Here is a 19,350-nt window from a genome sequence, read left to right as displayed (position 1 = left end):
ATTTTATTATAGTATATGATATTTACATTACAGGAAGGACATAGCTCTATTGGAGTCAGTGCAAAGGAGGATGACTAAAAGGATACAGGGAATGGAGGATATACCCTATGAAGAGAGACTGAAAAAACTTAGTCTGCATTCTTTAGAGAGACGTAGGTTAAGTAGAGACTTGATAGAAGTATTTAGGTGGTATAAGGGTTTCAACAAAGGGGACATGAATGTAGTTCTTAGGATTAGTAGTGGGGTCAGAACCAGAAATAATGGGTTTAAGGTTGAAAAATTCAGGTTTAGGAAAGAAATGGGAAGGAACTGGTTTTCATACAGAGTGGTTGATGAATGAAACAGTCTCAGTGGGCATGTAGTCAGGGCTGAGTCAATAGGGAGCTTTAAAAGAAGGTTAGATAAATTCATGGATGGGAAAGATAGATGGAATTGGGTAGATTAAGCACACTGGGACTGCCTTGTATAGGCCTGGCAGCCTCTTGCAGCTTCCCTCCTTTCTTATGTTCTTATTTGCCAGCTCTTCTCTACACTCTTTCAATATCCAATTTGCAATTCCATCCAGACCGTGTGATTTTTTTACATCTAAATTTCTTAGTTGTATCATTATTTCGTGCTCCAAAATAATGATGTCTCTCATCGCAGAAGATTTATTTCCTAGTTCTTCATATATATTTTTTTTTTTTTTTTTCTCTTGAAAGTGTCTGTTAATTATTTCAGCCATTTCCAATTCATGGCTGTATTCATTATTTTCATAAACTAGTTTTTCTATCTCATGTTTGTTTTTTAACTTTCCGTTTATATATCTATAAAAGATCTTTGGCTGATCCTTGCATTTTTCAATTGTTTTTCTCATAGTTTTTCTTTTCTTCTCTTCATATTTTAACATAGTTATTCCTTTCTCTGATGTAGTCCTGCCATTTCATTGGACTTTTGTCTCTTCTGCATATCTTCCACTTTCTATCCCTTCTATCTCTTGCTTCTTCACATTTTCTATTAAACCATTCCTCCTTATATTTGTCTTTAATTTTCAGTCTCTTTACATACCTATTCACTCCATCATTTCACTTTACTTGCCCTATCCTGAACGTTTTCTTGTAGACTCTTTAATGTCTAAATATTTGCCACATGTAGCCGTTGGTATACCATTTTATTTCTTTTGCTCCTCCATCTCCACTTTCATCACCTGGTTCACTTCTCTTACTTTCTCACATTCTCCTGTTCTCTCCTTTAGCTCAGTGTTTTCTTTAGTTAATTAACTTGCCTTGTTTTTCCAGAATACTTGAGATCATTTCTTTCATGCATCTCAACTCCCTCTCCACGTTCACCAATCTTCTCACATTACCTTTGTCCTCACGAAATCTTGAGAATTCCTTTTCGGACTTTTCTCCCAATCTCCTCAATCCAACAGGTGTTTCAATAAGGCTTGTCTTTTCTAGACTTGCTGAATGTTTTTGTAAAATACGCCTGGCATTGCCACTTACATCCTCTTTTCCCTCCATTTTTCACTACGATGGTACTCAAATCTTGCTTATTTTTGGAGACTGAACACCTAAAGGCCCATTTTCTCCCTGTACTAGGTCCTGCTTAACTTTACCGGTTCTTAGAATGTTTCTCTGGGAGTTCCTGGCAACACAACTGCTCTTCACCGCTACTGGCTGTATGTGTGCATTTACCTAGTTGTATGTACCTAGTTGTATTGTACAGGGTTTGAGTGGGGCTAATAGTATCCTGTCTCCATGACTCCATTTATCCAACTTTTCTTTAAAGTTATGCACATTATATGCTATAACAACTTCATCACCCAGTGCATTCCACTTTTCCACCATTGTATGTGGAGAACTGTATTTTCCAATATCCTTCACACCCTACCTCATCCTAATCTTCTTTATGTGTCCTCTTGTTCTTCTGTCTTCTTCTGTCACCAGCACCAGCTCTTCCTTGTCTTCTTTTCAATATCATTGACTATCTTGTACATTATTATCAGGTCTCCTCATTCTCTACTATCTTGTAAGGTTGACAGTCCCATTTCCTTCAGCCTTTCTTTATATGTTAGGTCCTTTAGTTCTGGCACCATCTTTGTAGCAATCTCCTGAATCCGATCTAATCTTGTATCTTTTTTAGAGCTGGGAGACCACACCACTGCTGCATATTCCAGCTTTGGACATATCATGCTTGTGATAATTTTTTTCATCATCTTTCTCCATGAATTGAAATGCCACTTATATATTAGTAAACATTTAATATGCTAATCTAAATATCTTTCTTATGTGATTTTTGTGGTTCAGATATTCCTGTATAATCACTTTTTTTCCTCTTTAGTCTTCACTATTTGTTCCTCTCCCATCAAATAGTTCCATATTGGTCTTCTCTTACTCTTTCCTAGTTCCATTACGTGACATTTCTTGCCATTGAACTCCAATTTCCATTTCTTACTTCACTCATAGATTTTGTTTATAGCTTCCTGTAACAGCAAACAGTCCTCCCTGGTTTTTATTACTCTTAGCTGCTTTGCATCATCAGCGAACAAATTAATATAACTGTTTACCCCATTTTGAAAGTCGTTTACATAAATCTGGAACATAATGGGGGCTAACACTGACCCTTGTGGCACTCCACTTGTTACTTTACCCCAAGATGAGTATGTATCTCTGATCACAGTTCTCATCTCCCTGTCCTTCAAATAATTCCTTATCCAGTTTAACAAAGTTCCTCACAGTCCTCCTATGTTCTCTAGTATCCAAAGTAGTCTTCCATGAGGGACTTTATCAGAAGCTTTTTTTATGTCCAGGTATACTGTGTTCACCCATCCATCTCTGCTTTCCAGCCCTTCTATTACTCTTGAGTAGAAACTTAATAAGTTCAACACGTATAACCATCCTGTCCTGAACCCAAATCATCTGTTCAATAGAACTTGTTCTTCTTCCAGATGTTTAACCTATTTTTCTTTGATAACTATTTCACACGACTTCCACATAACACTTGTAAATGACATCGGTGTGTAATTTAAAGGCTCAGTTGTCTTTCCTCCTTTAAATATCAGTATTATGTTGGCTCTCTTCCATGCTAGTGGTACTCTCCCTTCATTTAATGAACCTGCAATCATTTCCGAAATTGGATCCATCAGTTGCTCTTTACATTCTTTTAGCACCCAGCCTGATACATCATCTGGCCCCATTGCTTTTCTGACATCCAAATTATCTAATAATCTTTTAATATCCTATTTGTGCATTATGATTCCCTGCAATCCTCATCAATACAATGTCCTATTTGGTTCTACAAAATCCTCTTCTACAGTGAACACAGTTTTGAAGCTTTCATTCATAATTTCACACATTTCCTTTTCTATTTGGTATGTCTTCCCTCCTTTAATTATTTTTTTCTATTGTTTCCTTATTCTTCCTGTTACCGTTTATAAATTTGTAGAAAACCTTATGTTCATCTTCACTCTTTTGCACCACATCTTTCTCAAAGTTTCTTTCTTCCTCTCTCCTTACTTTAATATATTCATTTTTTGCATTTTTGTATTGCTGTCTGTTATTGTCATTTCTCTGTTTTATGAGTTTCTTCCAAGCTTTGTCTTTTGCCTTTTTAGCTTCTGTGCATCTAACATTGTACCAAGTGTGTATATTTTTCTTAACTATATAAATAGGTACATATTTCTTTACTCCTTCATTATATTTCTGAATGAATATTTTATTTATCCCTTGTATTGTCCTTCCATACATTATGTTTCTCCATTCAATATCAGCAAAAAAATTTTCTTAATTTTTCAAAACCTGCTCTTGCATAATTTAGTCTCTCTTTTTTGTAGTCATCTCTGTATCTTATCCCATCCTCCTCCTGTATTTTCAACTCTAATGTCATAGGATCACCTCTTCCCATTGGACTAAGATAATGTATGCTGGGAGGGGCTCTAGGTTCTTTGTGAACACTATGTCGAGCAACGATGGTTCTTCTTTCCCCTGTACCTTGTTGACTCCTCCACCCACTGATCCATTGTAATTATTGTAACACCTCCTTGCTCCATTGTTCAGCATTACCCATTACTTCCATCTCTCTCCAGTTTATTTTTTTACAGTTAAAGTCTCCAACTAATAGTATTCTTCCATATCTTCTTATCATATTATTGAAGCACTTAATCACCTCGCTTTGCATTTCCGTATGTTCCTCATTTCCCCATGTACTTATCTTAGGTGGCACATATGTAACTATGATTTTCCTTTTTTTTTTTTTTTTTTCAATTTCTCTGTTTTGATTGTTATTTCCATTGTTTCCACCATACCATCACCATATTGCACATCCTCTGCACATATATTATCATGACCCATTATTAGCACTCCTCCTCCCCCTTTACCCTTCCTGTCTCTTCTCCAGCTATTATATCCCTCCTCTTTAGAGGTAACATGGATCTCATCTTTTAGTTTTGTTTCAACGATGCATATTACATCCTGCCTTTTTCTTTCAAATAATCTCTAACCTTCAACACACTGGATAACAATCCATCTATATTAGTATAAGTCACTCTTAATTTCTTGCTCCCTCCATGAGCTCCTCCTTCCATAGATACCACTTCTTTAGTCTCATATCTAGAACCCTCCAGTATAAATTTTTTTTTTTTTCAGTCTGTCCTTTTCTCATTTTTTTTCCTTAGCTTAATTTCTTAGCACTTTCTCCTTCTCCCTCTCTTCCAGGTTAATAATTCTGTATATCCATATACCCTTAAATTCAGTATCATCAGCCAGCTTCCCTTTCCTTATTATAATTTCCTCCACCATCACCTATGGTCTCATTCTCACTTTCATTGGTCTCTTATCCCCTTCACTAAATCTTCTCAACCTAATCCCTTCCTCCACTTTCTGGTTGAGCTCCTGTGTGTTGTCCCAGACCTGTTTGATAATAGTTTTTGCCAATTTTCTCTTTTCTCGCTCTCTTACGAACTCACTTGGATTTTTTTTCCCTTATCCCAAAAATTAAGAAATATTTCCTCTCATCCACCGTATCCCTCACTAGATCTTCTTTCTCCTTAATTACTTGTATAACAATTTGCTTCCTTACTACCTCTGAAAATTTAACATTTTCCTCTTCCTGATCTTGTTTCAATGTACATATTTCATAATTCCTCCAATTTGCTTTCACTCATTCCATTCTCTACTTTATCCTCCCCATCCTGTATTTTTTTTCTGAAGGCTCCTTAAGGAGTCTTCGTAGTCGCAACACGTAGCGTTCAGTATGTCATTTTGTTTATTTCCTGCACCTCCTCCTTCATCTCTTGATTTATTTCTCTTGCTTTCTCACATTCCTCTAATCTCACTTTTAGTTTAGTGTTTTATCGATTTGTCTTGTTTTTCCATCATACTTGACATCACTTCCTTCATGTATCTTATTTCCCTCTCCACGTTTATCAGCCTTCTCATATTACCTTTTTCCTCTATGAATCCAGAAAAATCCTAGTCCATATTATCATCAGTCAGTTTCTTCAGGCCAACAGGTGTTTTTATAAACCTTTGATTTTCTAAACATGATGTTTATTTTGGTCCCATACATTTTGCCACGCCACCTAGTTCTGCCTCTCTTTCCATTTTTCTGTTCTATACAGTACTCAAATCTTATTTATTTTTGAGACGTGATAACTCTATGGCTCCGTAACCCCCCATGTACATATGTCTAGGTATGTACATGAAGTGCTTCCCGTGGGAGCTGTTTTCGTACGTCTTGTCGGTACAGCGCACTCTTGTGTGTGTGTGTCTGTGTGTGTGCACTTGCATCTCAACCAGTGTACATAAAATTTTTATGAAGAGTGATGTCTATAGAATAGAAATGAATGCTTATGGTTGAAAGAGAAATGGAGAATAATGATGGTTTCATATATGAAAAAATACTTGGGTAGCTTTTTGTTTCTGCTCTAGTTATGTAAGTTAAAGGCAGGTCCATTGTGGTACATCAAAGATAAACTACCTCATCTGTTGAAATCTTATCAATGACATTTGCTGGATATTTTACGCAACTAAACCTTACATACTGTGGCATGGTAAAAATAATGAGCAAAATATGTTGATAACACGTTTCTAAATTTGGCATGGATCTGGTTGCATAAGTTTTTGGAATATGTTGAAAACTATCAGCCATGTTTAATACTGGTGTGTATGATGCTAAAAGAAACTAAAACTCTTTCCAGGATGTCCATAGCATTGCATAAAACATTGCCCAAAGCAACACATTAACATGCTTGAAACTTTTTTCTATTATTTGATGAGTAATGTTTAGGGCAGAGTTTTAGGTCAAATGTTACTGTACTTAAATTAACCTTCTGATTTGGATTTCCATATACTTGACAATCTTAATAAAAACTAGAGCCATTTTTTCAACACAAACTGGACTTGCCCAACACAGCTATATCAGCAAAAGTTCTGTAATTTTCTTCTTGACTTTTCTGTGACCTTACATTATAATATATTATATGGATTAAAAAATTAGTGTTAGTATACAAACTGAAAAGCATCACAGTGTATTCAGAAATTGTTATATACATTTGAATATTTTAATAAATTAACACAATTAACTAACTTTCCTATACATGACTTTGTTTAGAAATACAGGCAGAGAGTCTCCATACATTATGCATCATTGACCTTTTTCACTCCTAGACAATTTTTTGCAATTACCTTACATACAACATTTTGTACCTTGGTCTTTTAAAATAGATACTTAATTTAGAAGAAAACAAAATCAACATCTATCTCATCTTTCTGTGCTCCATACATTTATTTTTTTCTTTTATTGTAGCTTTGATTATTACCAAGGGCAACTATAATGGTAAAAGAATTATGTAGAACATGTCACTGCTAATAACGGGTAATAATAATACGTAGCAAATTCATATGATTCCACTAACAAAATATAAACAGCAATATTGAGATAGCAATGGAATATTGATTGTTAGCATAGGGCAACTATATTGATAAAATTAATTAGAACATGTTCCTACTTATGACAGGTAATAATGATATGTACTAAATTCTTATGATGCTATTCACAGAACATCAACAGCAACATGGAGACAGCAATGGAATACAACCCAGAAAGCTTTGGCCTTGTCCACATGTTGTACATCAACTGCAAGGTGAATGGCCATGATGTGAAAGCCTTCATTGACTCAGGTGAGGCAGGGTAGGGGGAAGAAAGATAGAGAAGACAAAGGTTTGATGTATATAGGATAGTAAGTAAAGGATAAAAATACATGAGGAAGGACGATCATAGGCAAAGGATTATGTTGCACACATATTCATTGCTAAAAGTCAATTATTTTATGATCATTTGATATAATCAAATTTTTACTACAAAAAGGTTGAAATCCAAATTTTTTTATCTTATTTATAGGTGCTTGTCTATACTGAATATGGAGTCCAATCCATCTACAGATTATGTTCCGTTACAAATAAATTTCCTCCTTTGTGATCAGGATAAGCATTGACATGATCCATGATGCAGTTAGCAGTCTCTGGAAAAGAAAGTAGTTCACACATGAATATCACATATCTTCCCTCTAGCCTTCCAATTAATGTTCAATTCACTCTTTCAACCATTACTGAATTATGTAAAAACCTCTCATCCCCACAACACCCTAAGGTTTTCTTTATGTAAATGTTCTGTTCAAGTGAAACAAAATTTAAAAGAAAACAAGGCCCACTGAAGATACCAGTCTGAAGGCAGTTCATAATGAAGTATAAGAATGAAGTAAAGTATCTTAAATTGGCATTAAGTTTCAGAGTTTATCGGTGGAAGTTATGCAAAATTGAGCATACTGGTATATTCATGTTTTAAGAGATGGAAAGAATACAAATAAGAAAAGTAAAGAATCTGAGGGAATGAGTCAATTTGAAAGGAGAGAGCTAGCAATTTTTTTTCTATGCAAGAGGAAAAGCTTGCCAAGGACAACATAAAATTTAAAAAAGGCTCACTTAACTGCCAGTCCCCTTACAGGTTAACAGTTAGCTGAAAGAAAGGGACAAATGTCTTGAAACCTCCCTCTTAAATGAAGTTAGGTCATAGGAAGATGGAAATACAGAAGCAGATAGGGAGTTCCAGAGTTGACTAGAGAAAGATACGAATGATTGAGAGTACTCGTTTACTTGTACATTAGAGAGTTGGACAGAATAGGGGTGAGAAGATAAAGAGAAAGAAAGAAAGCCTTGTGCAGTGAGACCACAGGAGGAGAGGAGGAATGCATTTAGTAAGATTAGAAGAGAAGTTAGCATGAAAATAGTGATAGAAGATGCAACACTTCAGCAGTGAGAAAGAGGCTGAAGACAGTCAGTTAGAGGAGGGGAGATCATGAGATGAAAAGCTTTTGATTTCACCCTATCTTATTAGATAGGATGTGTGAGTTGAAATGCCCCCCCAACAAACATGTGAAGATTACTCCATACAGGGACAGATAAGGCCATTGTACAGAGTTAGCATTTTGAAGAACGAGAAAAACTAGTGGAGATGCCTCAGAATGTCTAACTTCATGGAAGCTGTTTTAGCAAGAGATAATATGTGAAGTTTCCAGTTGATATTAAGAATAAAGGACAGACTGAGGATATTCAGTGTGGATGATGGAGACAGCTGAGCGTCATAGAAGAAGAAGAGGGATAGTTGTCTGGAAGGTTGTGTAGAGTTGATTGATGGAGGAATTGAGTTTTTGAGGAATTGAACACTACTAAATTTTCTCTGCCCGAATCAGAGATCTTAGAAAGATCAGAAGTCAGGCATTCTGCGGCATCCCTGTATGATCTGTTGACTTTCTGAAAGGTTAGTTGTCTGGAAAACTGGAAAGGTGTAGGATGGTATCATCAGCATAGGAGTGGATAGGACAAGAAGTTTAGTTAAGATCATTAATAAATAATAGAAAGAGAGTGGGGACTGGACAGAACCCTGAGGAATACCACTGTTAATAAATTAAGAAGAACATTGGCTGTCTACCACAGTTCCAATAAAATGGTCAGGAAGGAAACGAGGTATAGTTTTAGAGAGAAGGATAGAAACCGTAGGATGGCAGTTTTGAAGTCAAAGCTTTGTGCCAAACTCTATCAAAAGCTTTTGATATGTCTAACGCAACAGGAAAAGTTTCACCAAAATCTCTAAAAGAGGATGACCAAGACTCAGTAAGGAAAGCCAGAAGATCACCAGTAGAGCAGCCTTGACAGAAACCATACTGGCGACCAGAGAGAAGATTGTGAAGTGAGAGATGTTTGAAAATCTTCCTATTGAGGATAGATTAAAAAACTTTGGACAAGCAAGAGATTAAAGCTATAGGGTGCTAGTTTGAGGGATTAGAATGGTCACCCTTTTTAGGAACAGGGTGAATGTAGGCAAACTTCCAGTAAGAAGGAAAGGTAGAAGTCGATAGACATAGTTGAAAGAGTTTGGCCAGGCAAGGTGCAAGCATGGAAGCACAGTTTTTGAGATCAATAGGAGGAACCCCATCAGGTCCATAAGCCTTCTAAGAGTTGAGGCCAGTGAGAGCATAGAAAACATTGTTATAAAGAACTTTGATGAAATAGTCAGAGGGAAGAGATGAGGGAGGGACAATTCCAGAATCATCCAAGGTGAAGTTGTTAGCAAAGGTTTCAGCTTTAAAGACAGATGAGATGGTAGTGGTGCCATCAGGGTGAAATAAAAGAGGAAAAGATGAAGAAGTAGAATTACTGGAGATATTTTTGGCCAGATGCCAGAAGTTTCGAGGAGAGTTGGAGTTTGGAAGATTTTGACATTTTCTATTTTATGAAGGAGTGTTTGGCAAGTTGAAGACTAGAATTGGCATGATTCCAGGCACAAATATAAAGTGCATGAAATTCAGGTGATGGAAGGGTCAAGTATCTTTTGTGAGCAAGATCAGAAGAGTAATTAGTATGAAAGTAGCAATAGAAGGTAAAAAAAGACTTAGCCTTTTGAATGATACAAAGAAGCTGAAGAAATTCAGTTAGAGGAGAGGAGCTGATGAAATGAAATGCTTTTAATTTTACAGTTTAAGAGACAAGCATAAATGAAGAAACTACACTTTATTTGTGAATCATACTCCTCATGTTCGCAAATAAAGACCAAGCATAGGTATTCTGAAAAGCCAATTATAAAGTGCTTGATTGTATATTTAGACTTAATAATGAATACATGAAATAGTAATGCATTTCAAGACCTTTATATAAGTAGCCCCCATAAAACCAACAGAAATGAAATATTACATGTAAAAACATTTATATTACTGTCTCCATATTTGCGACAAATTGGTCGATGTTGTGGGTCTCAAAGGTTGAAATTGCAAAACTGAACCATTAATCTTGTGGGGAAAATTAAAGACTCTCAACATTTAATCAGAAATACCCAATTTTTCATTATTTTCATAAATTTTGCCCTTATTTGTACACTTATGATTCTAAATATGTATACACATCCTAAAAGAAAAGCTGGATAATTAGATTCATAGACAATTGATTACTGTATTCTTAAGAGAAAGAGAGAGACTTGGTTATTATTGCATATTGCTTCTTCCGACTTTGAGCCTCTGAAAACCATGAGTGAAATCGTTACCCTGTTATAAAATATAGGCAACCCCAGTTTAACGAAGGTTCACACAACGAAATTTTGCTACAACGAAGGTTTCATTTTACTACCATCTGCTCGTTTAACGAACACCAAACTCGCTTTAACAAAGTTTTATCCAGGTAATTTTTTCCAAATTTGAAAGCCCCACCGTATCATGCAAGCTGACAGGCTTTTGAATACACCAGGAGCTGCTGGTACTAAGGCCTGCCTCAGTAGAAATCCTGAGACACCTGTAGAATAAAGATCAAGATCAAGCCTCTCGTGGACAACACAGGTGCTGCCGATACAAAGGCCTGACTCAGAAGAAATTCTGCGTCACCTGTAGCATCAAGATCAAGATCACGCTCACCACTCACTCCCCAGTCAAAACATAACAGCGTCACCAGCAGCTCATCTTCCCTAGTTCAACTTACCACCAAAACGCCCTGCAATGTGGCCTAAGGTTCCTAAGAAGACCAGGAAGTGTCTTACTCTCGAAGTGAAGCTGGGTATTATTCACAGACAAGAGAGAGGCCAGAAAACTAATAACATTGCTTGCCACCATCTTGACTCCATCTACTGTCTACTGTTTTCAAGTCAGCAGATTCTATTAAGAAGGCTGGTGAGACCGCATCTTCCTTGAAAGCTAAAAGAACCACCTGAACTCGTGACTCTACAATGGATAAAATGGAAAGCCTTGTGGAAATGTGGTACATAAGTTTTGTATGCAGTACCATGATGCGCACTTTGTTTACATTCCACAGGTTACCGGTTAGTGTATTTCACGTTTCACTCTCCCTCCCTTCATAAAGTTAAGATCATCAACATTATAAAGTTACGTACATACATACATTAGTGTACATTATAATGACATAAATTAAACTACCTAAATGTTTAACTTCATAATTTTTACTTTCATTAAATCTTTTACTGTACTATGATGCACTCTCGCTTTGCTTACTCTCAATGGAAGTTCAAGTTAAGTGGGGGTTGCCTGTAATAGTATTTAAAATAATAATGATAATAATAATAATAATAATATATGGTTTATTCTTTTTTTTTTTTTTTTTTATGTCTTGGCCTATAGTGCCTGTAGGTAACTTGAGGATTATTGGAAGCGCTGTTAAGCTTCCACCTGTTAGTGGTACCCATGTTACGGCCCACATCACCACCCAAGCACATCTTTGGTGTAACCACCTAGAACCTGGGTATCATGGTGACATGTAGGTAACTTAAATCACTTGAAAAATGGCAAAGTATGGAGGTGATACTTGGTGGGATTCCAACCTATGCGTGGATGTCTGCCCGATCCCACACTCACCTCCTTATCCACTATGCCATTGCCTCCCTATTGCAGTACATATATACTGAAAATATACATGGGGGAATGGTGGGGAAGCTTAAGATTAGTTCACTAGCCTAATGTTTTATCACTCTCACCATGGTAGGGATCGCACTGTGGTGGTATTGGTCCGTGCCTGATGCTCTCTTGTTGAATGGACCGGGCGAAGTGTGTTGTGGGGGAGCAGGTGGTGTAAGTGTGGGCGACGCAGCAGCCCTCTCCCCAGATTCTCCAGGCCCTCTTGGTGTCTGGCAGACAGCTTGGGCAGACTGAGGGTGGTCAGGGCTTTATTGTAGTTGATGTAGGCAGGGCTGAGGGTGATCCTGCATGCCCTCTTTTGCACATTCTCCAGCTGCTGCTGTTGAGTGGAGCTGAGAGAGGAGGACCATGCTGAGGAAACATACATGAGTCTGGGGAGGTTGAAGGTGAGAACACCGCCCGCAACTTGTCTGCTGGCGTCCCCAGGGACTTGAGTCTGTTCAGCATGTAGAGTCTGTAGGCTGCTGACCTCTCTGTGCTGGTGACATGCTGCTTCCGGGTTAGCTGGTCATCCACTGTGACAGCAAGAAACTTGGCTGACAGGACCACTTGGAGGCAATGAGGGCCCACCGTGACCTGGGAAGGAGGCACTGCTGCTGAGTAGATATAGATTTTGTACGTAACTCGAGTTTCCGTACATTTCAAAGCATATTATGGAGTTTTCAACCAATCATTGTTTATGGTCATTCAGGTAAGTTAAAGGTTATATTGTTATATTATTTACAACTATATAGGAATATGAAACAAGCTTGTTTTTGTTGTTGATTAGGGCCATGAACGCGAAGGACTGCAGGTTGCCGAGAGGGGTGGATGCCTGAGGCCGCCAGAAGGGTGGGCAGGTCGAATGTGACGCCCAGGGCGGACAGCTGGGAGAGTAGTGCAGTGCGGTGGCAGTAGAAGCGTGGGCAGCGGGGCAGGAAATGCAATAGAAAAGGGCAATAGGCATCAGCAGACAGGCGCAGACGGTGCAAGTGAGTTGCAAGTGTCGTGTGGCTCAGGCGAAGGCTCCGGAGTTGTTATTGTTGTGATGGGTGCGTGAGCCCTCAAGGTCGTCAATCTCCCTGTTGTCATGGTAACGGGCTTCCCATTTTCTTCTTCACTCCCTCACACACAGCTGCTGCCTCCCTTCTCATGTCTTTTAATTATGTCCTCTTTTTCTTGTAGTGTAATGGTTTTCCTTTTCTTAGCATCACTGCTGTCACTAAGAAGTTTTCTCTTTGGTGCCATTGAGCAAGATACTAAGAACTTGAGTCAGTAAAGGCAGAAGTAGGATAACACTCTTGCCAGGGGCGACGGTGTGGTGGAACTGAGGCAGGGTGTTATTGTATTCAAGCGTGAGGTGGTCGGTGTGACGGGTAACCACCAACAATAACAATAAATCCCGTGCTTTACGATTTGTAAATTTTCAATTTTTTTAATCGTAAATTGCCTTATAGTGGACTGACGTAACTACAAGTTTGACGTAACTCGAGACCGACGTAACCTGGGACTTTACTGTATATGTATATATATATATATATATATATATATATATATATATATATATATATATATATACACACACACACACACACACACACACACACACACACACACACACACACACACACACACACACACACACACATTATGTTAACGACATGCCAGAAGGAGTGAACAGCTACATAAATCTGTTTGCAGATGATACGAAACTGTGCAGAGTTATAAAGCAAAAAAAGGATTGTGAAATACTGCAAGAAGACCTAGATAAGATCTGGGAATGGAGTAAAAAGTGGGAAATTAAATTCAATGTGGACAAAAGCCATGTCATGTAAATGGGAAAGAGTGAAAGACGACCCGTGGGAATCTATAAGATGAGAGATGGAGTAGAACTGGAGAAAGTAAAAAAGGAAAAGGACTTAGGAGTGACGATGGAAGAAAACAATCAACCGGTAAGCCATATTGATAGAATTTTTAGAGAGACATATAATTTGCTAAGGAATATTGGAGTAGCATTTCACTACATGGACAAAGAAATGATGAAGAAATTGATAAGTACTATGATAAGACCCAGATTGGAATATGCAGGAGTAGTGTGGACCCCTCATAAAAAGAAACACTTAAAGAAGTTTGAGAGACTACAAAAAATGGCTACAAGAATGGTTCCAGAATTTGAAGGGATGACATATGAGGAGAGACTAAAGGCTATGTATCTTCCAACCCTGGAACAAAGAAGGGAGAGAGGGGATCTGATACAAGTTTACAAATTGATCAACGGAATGGACCAAGTGGATAATGAGAAACTGATCCTGAGAGAAGAATATGACTTTCGAAGCACAAGATTGCATAGTAAAAAGCTGAGAAAGGGAAGATGTCTGAGAGATGTTAAAAAATATAGTTTCCTACAAAGATGTATTGAGACGTGGAACAGTTTGAATGAAGAAGTAGTGTCTGCAACGAGTGTGCATACTTTTAAAGTAAGATTGGATAAGTGTAGATATGGAGACAGGGCCACACAAGCATAAAGCCCAGGTCCTGTAAAACTACAACTAGGTAAATGCACACACACACACACACACACACACACACACACACACACACACACACACACACACACACACACACACACACACACTCAGTCCTTGTCTTTCTGAACTAAATAGTGGAGTCACTTTGGTCTGGACAATGAAAAAGTCCAAATAACACAAATAGGTCCTTCGTTTGCCAAGTGTGGTTGTTTGTCTCGTTAGACTTTTTTGAGAAACTGCAAAATTTTGTCTATTTTAGTTTCCCTGATGAACTAAACCTAAATAAACTTACTCTAAGGTAATCTAACACTAAAACTAACCTAACAGTACCATATATTGTGGCTTATAAATCCATCTAGTACATACGTTGACCTCTATAATTTGACCCCAAAATGTTGTAGTATCAGTTTCCCTTGCAAATAAGTGAATCCCCTTAACTATTACTTAGCTTGGTCCAATGTTGCCCTGAGTCACTAAGTACTGGTTTGTTACTTAAGTTTTACCTATGATGAAATAAATAAAACTAAGCAAACATATTGAAAACTTCACCAAGTTCAAGCATTTCAACATGAACAAGCTGCCAGTTTTTACTTTTTTCTTTCAGTACTCACCTGTTTCACCACTATATCAGACGAATATTTACTTTTAAAGCTCTAATGGTAAGCATCCATCTACCTACAGTCCTGCTACTCATACTCCCAAAAGGAATATGTTCAAGGGTGATGTGAATATTTCATAGGCAAGCTACTCAGGGAGGCCAGATAAGACTCCTGGCTCACAGAGATAGTCTTTTTCTCCAGCCTCCACCATGTTGTGCATGGGACTGACACTCTGTAGTAAGTAAGAAAAACAACGTAACTTTTAAAATTTTTATTTATTGCTATTGAATATCTTATTATTATAAAAGCTAAAAGCATAATCGTTTTGTACCGATACAATCATGATTGACCGCTCAGTGCTGCCACCTAGTGACAAGCATTCCCTTTGAAAAGTTGTTTAGGCACAAAATTTTAAATGTGATTTTATGTTTTTAAATATTTTAGGTTGATTTAGGTATTATGCTTTTAGCTTTTGTATCAGTGAAATATTCTACAGTAATAAACAACAGTATTTGTGTAGGTAAGTTGTTGTTCTTACTTACTACAGAGTGTCAGTCCCCTGCACAACATGGTGGAGGAAAAGGCTGTTTCCCTGACCTAGGAGTCCTATCAGGAGCTTTGAGGTATCTAATTCAGCATCTTTTCCACTCCTTACATTTTACCTTGGTGCACCTTTACCACTTGGATCCGATCCCGGAGCTCCCACCTATCGGCCAGCTGCGGAACTCTCTGGCATGCAGTTTGAAATTGCGTCTGGCGCTCAGTTTGAAAATGTGGTTGGGCCAAATCACGTATAACCGATATTATAATATTTTTTTGGTTGCGTTATAACAAAAACGCGTAAATCAAACGTGTAAATTGAGTTACACACACACACACACATATATATATATATATATATATATATATATATATATATATATATATATATATATATATATATATATATATATATATGTACACCAAGCAACAAGGATACCAGCAGAAAGAAAATTTCTTGCTTTATTATCAACGGTTTGCCTTTCCAATGATGGCATCATCAGGATCTAAAAAAGACAAGCTTAATATATAAAGTGAACAAGAAAAGTCTTATCTAGACATTAAAAAAGTAATCAAAAGGATACAAAAAACAAAAAAAATTAAAGTGTCTAAAATGAAATAATAGAAAATGGACAAAAAATTAAACAAAGACAATAATGCACAGATTGCACAAAAAATTACCAAAAACAATCAAGCAAGGATTGGGAAAGACCAACCTTTGTGTGTGCACAGTGAGGTGGAGAGGAAGACTGGTGATATAGGTGAAGGCAAAGAAAGAGAAAAAATAGGAGGAAAAAAAAAAAAAAAGCTCCGAAGCCTATTGTAAGATGTGGAGCTTAGTTGAAGCAGGCTGATTATTTAAGTCTGCTTTGGTATGCTTAATAAACAATGCTTCTAAGAGCTTAATGTTAGTGTTGGAGTGACATCTCTGTAAAATTTTGAAATCAGTGGCATCAGAAGGATGATCACTATTATGTGAGTGTGCTCTGATAGCAGAAAAAGAGGGATTAGCTAATTGTCTATTAGTTTTGATGGAAACACCTTTGTGCTCAGCTATCCTGTTGTGTTAGGTTTCTGCGAGTCTCAAATGTATCTATCGTGCTTTACAGCAGGAACAAATAAATTCGTAAATGACATTGGAAGCGAGATTTGCAGTAACACTATCTTTGAATTTGTAAAAAGAGCCAATGGTATAAGAATTAGTGAAAATAAAAAAAAAAAATTATTGTCAGGATAATATGTTTTTAAAGAATTACTGAGAGTTTTTCCAATAAAGTAACTCAAGTGACCATAAAAGGGTAGTGTAATGTTTTTTCACTGGAGTCTGAGAAGGGAGGGAGACATTGGTAAATCTGTTTTTTAAAAATTTTGAGATAGTTGTGTTGATAACATTATGAGGAAAACCATTATTAAGAAAAGAAGTAGTAAGAAACTTAATCTCTTTGTCAAATAAATCCCAAGAGGAAGTTAGGCTGTAATATCTATATAACAATGTCTTACCTGTGTTAACCTTGAAAAGCTTTGGCACAAAAGAAAGTAAATTTATTCCTAATCCAGTGAAAGTTGGTTTGTGGTATATATATATATATATATATATATATATATATATATATATATATATATATATATATATATATATATATATATATATATATATATATATATATATATATATATATATATATATATATATATATATATATATATATATATATATATATATATATATATATAGATATATATCAGCCAACACAAAATAGAGCCAGTACATGTTTCTAGCCATCTAATTTCAGTATACCTCTTGCAATTTCAAGGAGGAGGATGGAGACATCTGCCAAAACAATAATTACTCCCAATGAGGTGTAATAGCACTGGTTCAGGGGGTACTGTGAACTTATCATTAAAGCCAGCTGTGACTTCACTGAACATTTCCCTTTGTGTCTCACAACACAAGGAGGCAGTCACAGCCTGCCCTATAAAGACAATTCTTCCTTAATACAGAACTACATGCACCTAGCTACACATACATTCTTCATTCAAGATTTAGAATTGGAAAAAAATGTGACTCCTATACCAGCCAAAGAGTCTCCTTTCTTTTATCACTTTTAGGGACCAGCACCTCAGTGGGCCTTTTTTTTTTCTTCCATGGACGGTTGTAGTTAACATAAAAAAATAAAAACTTCTTGTCACTACTTTTGAAATATTCCATCTCTCTATTCTCAGTTTCAAACCTCAACAGGTGCACAGATGACCATCATGTCCCAGGCATGTGCTGAACGATGCAGCATCATGCGGCTGGTGGACAAGCGGTGGGCTGGTGTGGCCAAGGGTGTTGGTACCCAGCCCATCATTGGCCGTGTCCACCTTGTCCAGATTCAGATTGAGGGGGACTTCCTGGCTTCATCCTTTGCCATCATGGCAGATCAGCCCATGGACATGTTGCTTGGCCTTGATGTGATGAAGAGACATCAGGTAAGTGTCTTGAAAGGATGAGGAAAATTTGAAATAATGATGGTCACTGGCAAAATGGTGTGGCTGAAGCAAGAGTTAAGAATGTTAGAGCAGACAGTGAAAGGAGTGAGTGAAGCAAGCTGCCTGAGGAAAATGTAAGTATTACCTTTAAGTTTTGTGGAATAATGATATGTACACACACACACACACACACACACACACACACACACACACACACACGTGTGTTTATAAACAGCTACATAATCTGTTTGCGGACGATGCGAAACTGTGCAGAATCATAAAACAAAAAGAGGATTGTGAAATACTGCAGGAAGACTTAAACAAAATCTGGAAATGGAGTAGAAAATGGGAGATGGAATTCAATGTGGACAAAAGCCATGTCATGGAAATGGGAAAAAGTGAAAGACGACCCGTGGGAATTTATAAGATGGGAGATGGAGTAGAACTAGAAAAAGTAAAAAAGGAAAAGGACTTGGGAGTGACGATTGAAGAAAACAATCAACCGGTAAGCCATATTGATAGAATTTTTAGAGAGACATATAATTTGCTAAGGAATATTGGATTAGCATTTCACTATATGGACAAAGAAATGATGAAGAAATTGATAAGTACTAAAATAAGACCTAGATTGGAATATGCAGAAGTTGTGTAGACTCCCCATAAAAAGAAACACATACGGAAATTGGAGAGACTACAAAAAATGGCTACAAGAATGGTTCCAGAATTTAAAGGGATGACATATGAGGAGAGACTAAAAGCTATGGATCTACCAACCCTGGAACAGAGAAGAGAGAGAGGAGATCTGATACAAGTTTATAGATTGATTAATGGAATGGACCAAGCGGATAATGAGAAACTAATCCTGAGAGAAGAATATGACATTAGAAGCACAAGATCGCATAGTAAGAAACAGGAAGGGAAGATGTCTGAGAGATGTTAAAAAATATAGTTTCCCACAAAGATGTGTTGAGACTTGGAACAGTTTGAGTGAGGAAGTGGTGTCAGCAATGAGTGTGCATAGTTTTAAAGAGAAATTGGATAAGTGTAGATATGGAGATGGGGGCCACACGAGCATAAAGCCCAGGCCCTGTAAAACTACAACTAGGTAAATACACACACACACACACACACACACACACACACACACACACACACACACACACACACACACACACACAAAGTACAGAGGGCTGCAACAAAATGGTGCCTGACAAGAGATTTGACTTATGAAGACAGACTGAAAAGAATGCAACTTCCAAAAAACAGAAGAAAAGGGGAGACCTGA

The 19,350-nt window shown here is 37.2% G+C and overlaps 1 protein-coding gene across 5 annotated transcripts in view; it reads left to right on the top strand.

The window, feature by feature from the left end:
- Window positions 1-19,350, top strand: part of LOC123501952 (protein DDI1 homolog 2-like) — an 80,475-nt gene that overhangs the window by 29,139 nt on the left and 31,986 nt on the right. For all 5 annotated transcript variants that reach the window (XM_045251070.1, XM_045251067.1, XM_045251068.1 and 2 more), the window contains 2 exons: window positions 7,040-7,160; window positions 17,833-18,065. In XM_045251070.1, coding sequence (XP_045107005.1) covers window positions 7,040-7,160; window positions 17,833-18,065 — 354 coding nt within the window. The remainder of the gene's footprint in view (window positions 1-7,039; window positions 7,161-17,832; window positions 18,066-19,350) is intronic.

This window comes from Portunus trituberculatus, chromosome 10 (assembly GCF_017591435.1).
Source record: "Portunus trituberculatus isolate SZX2019 chromosome 10, ASM1759143v1, whole genome shotgun sequence".
Classification (NCBI taxonomy): domain Eukaryota; kingdom Metazoa; phylum Arthropoda; class Malacostraca; order Decapoda; family Portunidae; genus Portunus; species Portunus trituberculatus.
The sequence above is the reverse complement of the archived record's forward strand: the minus strand, read 5'-3'. Positions and strand labels throughout refer to the sequence as shown.